The 12407-nt window shown below is 48.0% G+C and overlaps 1 protein-coding gene across 1 annotated transcript; it reads right to left on the reverse strand.

The window, feature by feature from the left end:
• Positions 1-5958: 5958 nt before the first annotated feature.
• Positions 5959-9438, reverse strand: LOC120670544 (membrane-anchored ubiquitin-fold protein 3-like). Its single transcript, XM_039950666.1, has 3 exons — positions 9005-9438; positions 7519-7686; positions 5959-6481 (listed from the first exon to the last, which is right to left on the reverse strand). The coding sequence occupies exons 1-3, from the start codon at positions 9135-9137 to the stop codon at positions 6426-6428; spliced, it is 357 nt and encodes a 118-aa protein (XP_039806600.1). The 5' UTR covers positions 9138-9438; the 3' UTR covers positions 5959-6425.
• Between the last annotated feature and the right edge of the window lie 2969 nt (positions 9439-12407).

Genomic DNA, 12407 nt, shown 5'->3' on the forward strand with positions numbered 1-12407 from the left:
AGGATCATCTGCCACACGCCGCCGGGCCGCGGCTTGAGCTGCTTCGTCGGCCAAGGAATCCGCTTCTCCCCTCTTTCGCTTCTTGCCGTGGCCGCTGAACCGGATGCGGTAAAGCCTCATCTGCGATGCCGCCAGGTGGTCCGGGGCGGTGATCGCGTACTCGTGCATCACCCACCCCGTGCTGCCCTTCTCGCCGCCTTCCTGGAAGCTCAGAGCTTTCTTGCGCCACACCACCTCCGCGCCGGCACCGCCGGGGACAGCAACCCGCAGCTTCTCGCCATCGACGCAAGTCCTCTCGCCGTTCCAGAACCCGCCGCCTGCGCATGTCCGCTTCTGCCGCGAACCCTTGCCGCTCCTTGCCTGCCCCAGAGCGAAGAAGAACGCGTCGTCTTTGCATCCGTTGCGCTCGAGGAGCTCCCACGGCGGCGCGCTCAGCGGGTCGTCGTCGAGGATGAGGCCATCCAGCGGGAGTGGCTGGCCCAGGATGCGGCGGAGGAGGTACTGCTCGACGACATCGCCGTCCTCGGGGGCAAAGAGGAAGCCCGGCGGGAGGCCGAGCGCGCGCGGCACCTCCATGGCGCCGCTCTGCTTCCTCCCGTAGCTGCTGCGTCGGATGTGGTACAGCCTCAGGGGCGAGCGGGCAAGATCCTCCGGGGCGGTGACCGCGTACTCATGCATCACCCATCCCGTGCTTCCCTTCTCGCCGCCGCCGCCGCCGTGGAAGTTGAGGGCCTTCTTGCGCCACGCGGCCTCCGTGCCGCCGCCGCCGCCGGGGACGCGCAGCCCTTTGCCTTCCGCGCACGTCTTCTGCCCCTCCCACCAGCCGCCTCCCGCGCAAGTCCGCTTCTGCCGCGTCCCCTTCCCGCACCGCGCCTGCCCCTCCGCGAGTAAGAATGCTTCCTCCTTGCGCCCGTTCCGCTCAAGAAGCTCCCACGGCGGCGCGCTCAGCGGGTCGTCCTCAAGGATGAGGCCATCGATCTGAGGCCGCCAGCCCAGGAGGCGGGGGAGGAGGTAGTACTCCACCGCCACCTCATCCTCGGGAGCGAACACGAAGCATGCCGGGAGCTCGCCCATGCGCAGAGCCGCCTCCATCGCCATGCGCCGCGCTCAGGTGGTGGGTTAGGGCTTAAGCGCGAGGATTTGGGGGAGAGGGAGAAGAAGAACTGGCGCCCCCATATTTATTGGGGCCGTCAGGGAAGCGGATCTGGGGCGGGGCGCGAAGGCCACCGGGCATGTCCGATCGGACAGGCGACAGCTGTTCTTTTCCTGTTCGGAGGAGTCGGATTGGCTTCAAAATATGGAAATATTTTCCTTCCTACTGGCTACAACTAGTATGAATTACTACCTGGATCGTCACTCATAAATACAGTATCTCCTCTCCGAGAACATATATTTGGAATAGTTATCATATAATTCAGAGTATTGTAAAAGAAGTATACATTCAGTTTATCGACTAACAGTTTTCACTTGTAAAGCAGCCAATGCTTTGTCCCATTTTAATTAAACAAGATTGTTAACAAATCAGTTTTCAGCTCATACATGTACTCCTAGTTCAACATTACAACTGATTCTTCAGAATCTGAACAAAATCCATAAAGTTACTACATTCAACACGATGCTGCCTTCAACATTCCAAACCACCATGTCAACAAGAATTTGACACTGATGATGTACCTGTCAGTTGTTAGTTTATTGCAATGCAAACAGTGATACTTGGCTAGTCTGAAGAGTTTTGAAAGCTTTGACACTGACACTGAAATTAACTAGGAGTGGAACTCTGCAGTGGCCCAAAGTTCAGACGGGAATGAAGCCAAAGTGAATCAACAAATAACATCAGGTAACTGGTGCATGGTACTTAACAGTTGAACCATACTAAAAGGAGTGCGCACAGAAACATTAATCTAAACAGAATCAGGTGCTCCAACCTCCTAGGCCAGTAGTATGGACTGGGTAAGACTAATAGGGAAGCCACGAGGATCTGGGGCGGGCCACCGGGCCAGTCCGATCGGACAGGCGACAGCTGTTCTTTTCCTCTGTTCGGTGGAGTCGGATTGGCTTCAAATTATGGATGCGCCTTGATCGAACCTTCTGTTCGTTTTTTTATCACATGATCGATGCATGCCCAATTAGGTTAACTTAACTATTAACCATATGTTTTTACTAATTAGGTTTCTTTCTTATATTTTAGTTTAGATATGAACTCCATTAGGTTTCTTTCTTATATTTTAGTTTATATTAGTACTAATTATCACATGCTCCGCCCAATTGCATCCGCACACTTCTGCATTCTCTTCTCTGCCTCCATTCCCGGCGACCGGTGGCGAACAACCACGGAAGCTCGCGACATGCTCCACCAGCGGCAGCATAGCGAGCAGCGACGTCCCATGCTGATGAGTGAGACGTCGTGTGATGCAAGTGCCAACCTCGGATGTGGGGCGCAACCCATCGGCACCCCGTCGAGTGGCGACGTGCACGGGAAGCACGGCTCGGCGCCCTGCCTGCTTGAGCGCGGATTGGCATCCTCAACGAGCGTGCACCGACGCAGCGAGAAACATGACGTCTTAGCCGAGGGCGGCGCCCCCGACAATTGAGCACCAAAGCATGGTTGCTAGCAAGCCCCGGCGAGCACGCAAGCAATCGCGGCCCCTTTTTCATTTACTTTTCCTTTTTCTGAAATTGAATTTTTTTCATAAAGCTTTTCCTGCAAATTTTTGTTCTCCACAACTTTGCAAGACAAAAGGGCGGCCTGGTGCAAGTGATAGTGCTTGCCGCCTGTGAACCGAGAGGTCACAGGTTCGAACGGTAACCTCTACACATTGCACGGTGTGTGGGAAAGACCTCTCGCTAATAACCTCCCCCACATCCCGCACAGTGCGGGAGCCTACGGTACTGGGTACGTCCTTTTTTTTTACAACTTTGCAAGACAAAGTTTTGCTTCTTAACAATTGATAACTTTCTTCAGAATATTTTTCACCACAATTTTTCTATATACTTTTTGTTGGATTTTATTCCAATTTTACAGTATAATTTTCTCTTTTAAAGTTTTCTTTCCCAAACTTTCGAGTATAACTTTATATTTTAAAGTTTCTACTCCAAAAAAATTTCTTCCAACCTTTTTTTTGTGTTTTGAGTTTTAAACAGAATCTCTAAAAAAATTCTATATAAACTTTGTTGGATTTGTATTCCAAAAGTTTTGTATGTGAGTATTTTTTGCTATTTTCCCCCAAAATTTTAGGGGATTGGATTAGAGGTTGACCGCTTATGCTTAGGATTGTGCTATTTTAGAATGATGCACCCTTCAGCAATGTAAAAAAGGAAAGAAAATAGTAGTCGGAGATCGGCCTTACATGGCAGAACTTCCGGGTGACTGTAAATTAGCGAGGCCCGAACCAGAGAGCATTAAGCTCAATTTCAGTGGGAGTGTTATAAGAGTGTCATGGACATTAAATTTGCTAACTTGTACCAATAGTATGAGGAGAGATGAGAAGAGAGGAGAGATGAGTGTCACGAAATGTGAGAGGAGTGTCATCACCATGACACTCCACTGACACAGTTCTCAAGTTTACAGTTTTGGTAACTGTGTCGAGGACACTCTCATTGAGACTGGCACTTATTGTAGATTTAGGTTATATGTACAAAGTCATTAAATATATCTTCTACCAGATGCCATGTAAGTGTTAGAAAACTAGGCAATTTTCGATATATTTTAATTCCAAATATTACTAGCAATTTTATTGCATAAAAGAGTGATAATGTGTGAACAAAATATGTGCTTGTGTTCATGTTATTCTCACTAATAAGCATCAACAAAATATTAAACCAGAATAGGTTTAGAATGTACCCTAAGGCGGGTGTCTATTCGACTTGCCTTACCTGATGTAGCCGAACGACGTCGATGCAGGAAGAGGTTCGCAGTGCAGGCCTTGCCTGATGTAGCCGAACGACGTCGATGCAGGAAGAGATTTGCAGTGCAGTCCCACGAACGGTCACCAAGAAGTAGACGAAGTAGTCATTCACGCCGGGATGTAGACGAAGTAGTCGTTCAGGGAGCGAGCAGTCGCGTCAAGACACTCTCAAAAACCTAATTGCCCACGCCCCGTGCAGGACCTTCAGCGAGCGGAGGTTCCGGAGGCCTGCTCTCGCTAGAGCTGTGCGCGCAACGCTAGCGATGGGAATGGTGGAGGTGCCTCAGATTCAACGAACCTGGACGTCATAATGGGCTTTGATGAGCAGCAATTACTGATGCAATTGAGTCACAGAAATCTCATTAACCGTAAAGGTTTTATTCTATGTCATCATTCACCTGTTAATGCCAACGTACATTCTCTCATCTCAGCACATCACGTCGCATCACGCACACGCACCGCCCGTCCGCGCCACGGCCACGGCCTCGGCCACGGCCTCGGCCCAGCTCGGCGAGGCGAGCGCGTGTGTGGTTCACCGACCTCCTCTTACCGGCTTTACAAGTGGTGTACACGAGGTCCACCCTTTAGGTCGGTTGAGATCCTCCTCAAATCCCGGTACGGAATTAAGTAATTGATTCCCTAACATTTAATGGTGGGTTTTAAATTCTTTTATTGCATTGATTAGAATAAATGGGCCAAGCCCATAATTCCAACAGTAAGTACGTGTTGGGAGAGAGCAAAGATATGTCTTCGTGAAGTGAGCGTAAGATACGATATGATAACCACAACGTACCATAGAGAGCAAAGATATATCCTCACGAAGTGAGCGTAAGATACGATATGATAACAACAACTTACCATATTTTGTACAACTTTTGTCGTAAAATATAGGAATTTTTAGATTTGATCAAAGTTAAATATTTTCATCTTTAACCCCAACAATATTTTTAAAAATAATTACTTTTAAATAGACATTATTATATATATTATGATACCTGGTTTCATTGTGAATAATCTAATATTTATTTTTGTATTGTCAATTTTTATAATTCTTTTACCTTCTATAGTCAAGCTTAAAAGGTTTGACTTGGGATATACGTAAAACTAGCTATATTCTAGACAGAACGAGCTGATGGCAATATAACCATTATATACATCATCTATTTATCTATATGTAATCATTGATTACTATTGTACTACTCCATTATCCTTTGAGTCATATGTCATCTTAGTACAATGACTAAGAAGGACCTTACTTATCATCTCATTAATCACAACCCCTACGTTTCGATGTTATCATCTACATACACCAATCTTTTTTCTAGAAAAATTACTTAAATAGGAATATAATACAGAATAATTTAATTTTGCAAACAGAATCATCAAAATAGAACAGAGGAAGTATATTTTTTTAATCTTATGTGACATGGTAAAATTTACAATTGCCATACTTTTCTTTAGAGGAACATGCAAGAAAAGTGTTATTTAACATGATGCCAGATTTTTCGATGGGCATTCAAAGCATCCCTAGCACGCAGGTCGGATCTTCGAAGCTTGAAACATCAAGCCAGCACCAAATATTTATGTTGCGGTTATATGTACAACCTCTCACCTTTTAAAGTGAGTCCTACCAAATATTTAAATCAAATATGAAGTAAAATAGGAGGTTAGGTGTAGAAGTTGATTTACTTTGGAAAAGAAATTTTGGCATATGACAAATATATGGCGGCGATTTTACATTGACATGTCTTCACCTCAGTTGAGCATTAGAAAATTATTTGCCTTTAACGGACACGGCTTTTATGGATAATATTATAGATACTATGTCCACAATTACTATTTAACTCCCAACTAATTAAGACATCAGGGGCACGAGGAAAAGGAACATTAACATCACACAAAAGCTCAAACAAAACTCTCTGTGGTCAAAACTCGCCCGCCACCAGAAACAGTGACCTGTGGTCAAAACTCTGGGGAGCTCGCCTGCCACGAAGACGCCCAGGCCCAGCCTACATCGGGAAAGATTCAAAACCGACGCATTCCATCATCCCACTTCACAAATATTACCGGTCATTTTTCACCTTCATCAGTCCCATGCCAAACCGGCAAACCGCAACATTCATTTCCACTTCTCGACAAGAATTACCAGTCACTTCTTCTATTACAAAACACATAACGTGACCGAGCTTGACGCAAACGAAAAAGAATGTCTTCACATGTACTATGCAGCAACTCACTTTTGGTATTACTACGTCTACACATTACACAAAAGCAAACATCCAATTTTCTTGACTCCTGCACACTCCTTTTAGGGTTTTTACCAGGACCCCCCCGAGAAATCTCCTTCCACCACACTCCTTTTACACGATAGCAAGCATCAAATTCTCAAGCAGATGTGGCTAGTGGTAATGACATATCTAGGCTTAGGCTGTGAAGAATAGATTCAAGAATCAATTGTCAAAATGAACTTGTGATCCCTGTGGACATGACACTGGTATACACATTTCTACTGCATCAACGTCACAATATTGTACATCCGCATCTGTTCTGCTTCGGAGAGTTTGACTGTTGCTTCTCTGAAAAAGGGAGAGAGAATATGTTAAGTAATTTTTAAAGCAGAACCACTTCAAAACATATGGCATGGAATCTATACACAGTAATGCACATAGACAGTGTATGCATGCATGCATCCATGTATGTATGTCTCCTCCAACAGTACAACATGCATGCCAATGAGGTTGCCCTTGTGAGTACAGAAGGAATAGAGACAAATTAACTAGGTAAGCACAGGGTAAAACAAATAAGCCAGCACAGCAAATCTAATACAAGATTGATTGACAGATACAGCAATCGTGTAACATGCACTCATACACTGGACAAAAAGAATAACAGAGCGGGCTCTAGAAACTCATGGGGCTCTAGAACTCATGGTAGCATGTAGCATCGTGAGCAATAGAGAAGACTGGTCAAGATATGCAGTTCAGTTAGACTCGTGTTATGATCAACCCAGCACGACACCAGCTCAGCTTTGACTATAGTTTTGACTATGCAAGTTTCTGACCAGGAGCCTGTTCTGATCAACAAAAGCAGTACATACAAAAATCCTGCTATAAAATTTCATATCACTGCCGCAGACCAGCGCCACAACTGCAATAGAGGACATTCTTATACTGCACAATGAAACATGCTCTCATTCCCGTTAGAGAATGTGGCAAGAAAGTGCAAGGAACTAGATTCAATCCAATGCTTAAGGCGCAGGTTGCATAAAGACTTAAAGGCCTTACAGGCTGTATATTTGACTAAAGAACCAACTGAAGTGTAGAGAGCGGAGACAATGTCATGACCTACAAATTAATAATTGTGAACAGCACTGATGAAAGTGCACATCTAAAAGCCAAAATAAACACTGCACTCATGCTACTATAGGGGTGAGATTGCAAAACAATAACACATTAACACAGCAGGTGCATCTAACAAATTATTTCTAAAGGATGACAATAAACATTTCAATTCCATTAATAAAATAATTTTTTAAGCCTATAGAGCAATCAGGTGAGATTACCAAATAAATTAACACAATAAATTGAGCAAACAAGAGGAAACAAAGAATTACCACTTTTGTTTGATTGGGGAGGCCGCACAACAACATGCATTGTAATCACACTGCCAGGAACTTCTCCAACTGGGACTCGTGACTCGGCAAGAGTTTTGCTATTCTCCAGTATCCTTCCAGCATTGATGAGCTTCACATCATTGACAGTTTTTGGAACTATTTCTTTATCTGTTAACAAACATGAAAGTAGCACTATCAACAGAGACACAAGACATACTTCACAAAGGTTCTAGAGGACTGAAATATGCCTAAGCTATGTAAAGCAACAATATTTAAAAATACTAATGACAGACAATACAAGATGATGAAAAGAAGGGTGATTCCCATTTCCAGGCAGCTTATCAGTCATCAGAAGGAAAAAACCACTGAAGTATGGTTACTTGTTAGTTTAACTCGCATCATCCACAAAGCATGCCATGATGCCTGGTTCAAAAGAGAAATGGTTCTTTCCTTACTACTGTGAACCTTTAATCTGGCATGAGTCATCACTCTAAGCAAATAAGGTCTGGAGCTTCTTGCCACCTCTGAATTTCTTTCCCAGTTGCAATAGTTTAGAATGTGTCAGCAAACATAACAGTTGCACGGAATCAATGTAATGTTTATTTGTGGAATTGCCAAAGAGATATACCAGAAAATGCTGGCACTGCATGTAAATATGTCTTTTGTACTGCTAGTACTTTCATGTGACCACAAGTTGAATGTGGTCCCGTTCCATGCAGGTACTCAGTGCACTTCACATTTACAGCTACAGGCTTAATCCAGACATATCTGTTTGCATAACAAAAAATCATTCTGATGACTAGCTTCAATGAATGGGACCCTTGGTTACTCAGAACTCAGAGAGAATCACCAAAAAATTGAAGATCATCTATAGGCACGCAAGATAAGAATGCAGGCAGTCTCATTGAGCCACAAAATCTCTGGAAATGGTCCTCCCACCACATGTTTGCAGAGACCCTCAGCATGCTCTTAAAGGTACAGAGATCCCATTTCTAAAAATGCACTCAGAGCTCTAGCAGGTAGCAAAATCCAACTAGGACATAGCACCAGAAACAAAAGTCATGCCCATCCCTTTACACAGGAAGGTAATAGTAGTAGTAGTATTTGCTAATACAGGTAAGGAGGATTTAAGAGACCGTCACTTGGACAAGGGTCTGAACAACCAACTACCGCACTAACAGAACAAGCAGCGCCCTAGCTGAATCCATCCTACAACAATCACGTAATCCACGCAGCAACATGATCAATCAATTTGGGGTTCGCAAGTACACCGCAGCACGAAACGGTATAACTCCTAATCCCCCAACACAACAGCCTGCGCGACATCGGGGGTTTTCTAGTTTCCGGATCAGCCAAGGCAGGGCAGCCGAACAAGCAACCTCCCGAAACAGGAGGCATCAACAAAGCAGAGCAGCACATATATATATAAGCAACGCCAAGAGCAAGCGCCAAGCGCGGAGAGGGACAAGAGAGAGGGTCTCCTCACCCTGCGGCCACCGGGCGAGGACGAACTCCTTGAGCGCGGCGACGGTGGTGCTGGGGTCGTACTTGCTAGGCCCGATGTCGGTGCCGTCGAAGAGCCGGAACTTCACCTCGATCGGCTCCTTCCCGCCGGCCATCTCCCCGGGCCGGATCGCGGGAGCCGCCCAACCAACCCCCACCAACTCCCTCCTCCACCAAAGATCCCCCCAGCAGTCTGCAGGAACAACCGCCGCGGCAGGGGCAGGGAATCGGCAGGGGAAATCAGGGTTAGGGAGGAAAAGGCTGCCGGAAATCCGCGCAGGAAGGGCAAGCACCGATGCGGATCCCGCGGAGGATCCGATCTTCCGCGCGAGGATTGCTTCGTGGGGGGCAAAGCGAGGAGGAGACGGGGGTCTCGAGGCGGAAGGAGAGAAGAGGGGAGTGGGATTCGTCGGCGGTTTGGCAGATACACCCTCCGTGATCTCGGTATTTATGACTACCCTGCAGGGATTGATTCCAGTATAGGAAGCTGCCGTCCGAGTCCGACTGTCTGTCTCCGACTGACTGCGCGAGTTCAGACGTGGCGCACAAGTTTCTGTTCGAGAGTTTGGAAGCTAAATTTGAATGTTAAATTTTAAAATAATCTTATGTAAAGTAAAAACAGCTTATGAATGTTTACCGATCATTATTAACTCGTCAAGTCTGCCACTCCAGCTGCTGCTACTTACCATGTTAAGTCTGCAGGGTTCCTGAATGCAGACTGAACAAAAACCAGGTTCTATGAAGTTCCTTGCGAGGGTTCGTGGTTCAAGCTGAACGCACGACGGCACGAGGTTCTGTCAAAGCTACCTGCGAGGATTGGGGAGCATGAGGTGTCACGGCCCACGGGCCGACTGGGCCGCGCGATTACTGTAGCACACGGCTAATGTATCACGCGGCACAATATTTCTTTAGTCCCAGACTGGAAACGGAAAGGGAGTTGGACTGACTTAAATAGCCGGTCCCTGGAAAATTAATAACTCCGGTTCGAACTTTTTGCGCGAAGCGAGGACGAAAGCGCAAGAGAGTTATTTAGCAGGTGTGGTCTACTCAACGTCTAGAGTAGATTTTAGCCGTTATCCTAGGCCGGGTCGTTACATGAGTTTCGTTTGATTTCATTCTGGGCTGGCTACGTTACCATGGTCAGAGTTCTGAATCAGTTGCGTAGCAGCAGAGTTCTAATACGGTTTGCCGAAGGCCGAGCAGTCGAGCACAAATTCTTGTCGCCGGCAACAAGCCGTGTGTAGGTTGCTCTGCTTACACCTACGGTGTCAGTGCACACTACTCTGTTTGCCAGCAGCACACACTGCACACTGCCGCCCTACCGGGGGAATTCATCCTTGTCGATCTTTGTAGCACTCTCTTCCACTATTGGTCTTACCCAGTCCATACTACTGGCCCAGATTTCTTATACGACGTGCGTGTGCTGCTTCCTGTAGCAGCGCACGGCCCGTCGCCGTCGCCGCCGCCGCAACCTACGGTTTGGGGGAGGGAGAGGCCTGGGAGGGTGGAAGGTGGGCGGAACCCGCCCTGATAACCGGTGGGTGGTGGCTGGCGGCGGGGGCGAGGAGAAGACGGCTGGACGGCTCGGTTAGGGAGGGCGGTGCGTGGAAGGTCGCCGGAGCCGGAGGAGACGGTCGATGGCGGGGGCGACGGGAGGAAGGATGAAGGAGGAAGGAGAAAGGAGAAAGGAGGTACCTGTTCGCTGCTACCGTTCGCCGGGAACGAGCGCTGTCCAGTGTCCCCCCTAGTAGCCTAGGAGGTTGGCGCACCAATTGATTATGTTTTGATTAATGTTTCTGTGCGCTCTCCTTTTAGTATGGTTCAAGTGCTAAGTACCATGCACCAGTTGCCTGATGTTATTTGCTGATTTAATTTGGCTTCATTCCCGTCTGAACTTTGGGCCAGTGCAGAGTTCCCCTCCTAGTTAATTGCAGGTCAGTGTCAAAGCATTCATAACTCTTCAGACTAGCCAAGTATCACTTTTTGCATTGCAATAACTAACAAGTACATCATCAGTGTCAAATTCTTGTTGACATGGTAGTTTGGAATGCTGAAGGCAGCATCGTGTTGAATGTAGTAACTTTATCTTTCAAGAAGAATGTAGTAACTTTATGGATTTTGTTCAGATTCTGAAGAATCAGTTGTAATGTTGAACTAGGAGTACATGTATGAGTTGAAAACTGATTTGTTAACAATCTTGTTTAATTAAAATGGGACAAAGCATTGGCTGCTTTACAAGTGAAAACTGTTAGTCGATAAACTAAATGTATACTTGTTTTACAATACTCTGAATTATATGATAACTATTCCAAATATATGTTCTCGGAGAGAGAGAAGATCCTGTATTTATGAGTGACGATCCAGGTAGTAATTCATACTAGTTGTGGCCAGTAGGAAGGAAAATGTTTCCATATTTTGAAGCCAATCCGACTCCTCCGAACAGGAAAAGAACAGCTGTCGCCTGTCCGATCGGACTGGCCCGGTGGCCCGCCCCAGATCCTCGCGGCTTCCCTGACGGCCCCAATAAATATGGGCGCGCCTGTTCTTCTTCTCCCTCTCCCCCAAATCCTCGCGCTTAAGCCCTAACCCACCTGAGCGCGGCGCATGGCGATGGAGGCGGCTCTGCGCATGGGCGAGCTCCCGGCATGCTTCGTGTTCGCTCCCGAGGATGAGGTGGCGGTGGAGTACTACCTCCTCCCCCGCCTCCTGGGCTGGCAGCCTCAGATCGACGGGCTCATCCTTGAGGATGACCCGCTGAGCGCGCCACCGTGGGAGCTCCTCGAGCGGAACGGGCGCAAGGAGGAAGCATTCTTCCTCGCGGAGGGGCAGGCGCGGTGCGGGAAGGGGACGCGGCAGAAGCGCACCTGCGCGGGAGGCGGCTGGTGGGAGGGGCAGAAGACGTGCGCGGAAGGCAAAGGGCTGCGCGTCCCCGGCGGCGGCGGCGGCACGGAGGCCGCGTGGCGCAAGAAGGCCCTCAACTTCCACGGCGGCGGCGGCGGCGAGAAGGGAAGCACGGGATGGGTGATGCATGAGTACGCGGTCACCGCCCCGGAGGATCTTGCCCGCTCGCCCCTGAGGCTGTACCACATCCGACGCAGCAGCTACGGGAGGAAGCAGAGCGGCGCCATGGAGGTGCCGCGCGCGCTCGGCCTCCCGCCGGGCTTCCTCTTTGCCCCCGAGGACGGCGATGTCGTCGATCAGTACCTCCTCCGCCGCATCCTGGGCCAGCCACTCCCGCTGGATGGCCTCATCCTCGACGACGACCCGCTGAGCGCGCCGCCGTGGGAGCTCCTCGAGCGCAACGGATGCAAAGACGACGCGTTCTTCTTCGCTCTGGGGCAGGCAAGGAGCGGCAAGGGTTCGCGGCAGAAGCGGACATGCGCAGG

The sequence above is a fragment of the Panicum virgatum genome, chromosome 4N (assembly GCF_016808335.1).
Source record: "Panicum virgatum strain AP13 chromosome 4N, P.virgatum_v5, whole genome shotgun sequence".
Classification (NCBI taxonomy): domain Eukaryota; kingdom Viridiplantae; phylum Streptophyta; class Magnoliopsida; order Poales; family Poaceae; genus Panicum; species Panicum virgatum.

Bases quoted from the DNA above. Each gene is read 5' to 3' on its own strand.
- LOC120670544 (XM_039950666.1), bottom strand. From the start codon at position 9,137: ATGGCCGGCGGGAAGGAGCCGATCGAGGTGAAGTTCCGGCTCTTCGAC. The intron at 7,687-9,004 runs GTGAGGAGACCC...GTTTGTTAACAG, and splicing joins CCTCGCCCGGTGGCCGCAGG to ATAAAGAAATAGTTCCAAAA. The intron at 6,482-7,518 runs GTAATTCTTTGT...TCCCTTTTTCAG, and splicing joins TCCCCAATCAAACAAAAGTG to AGAAGCAACAGTCAAACTCT.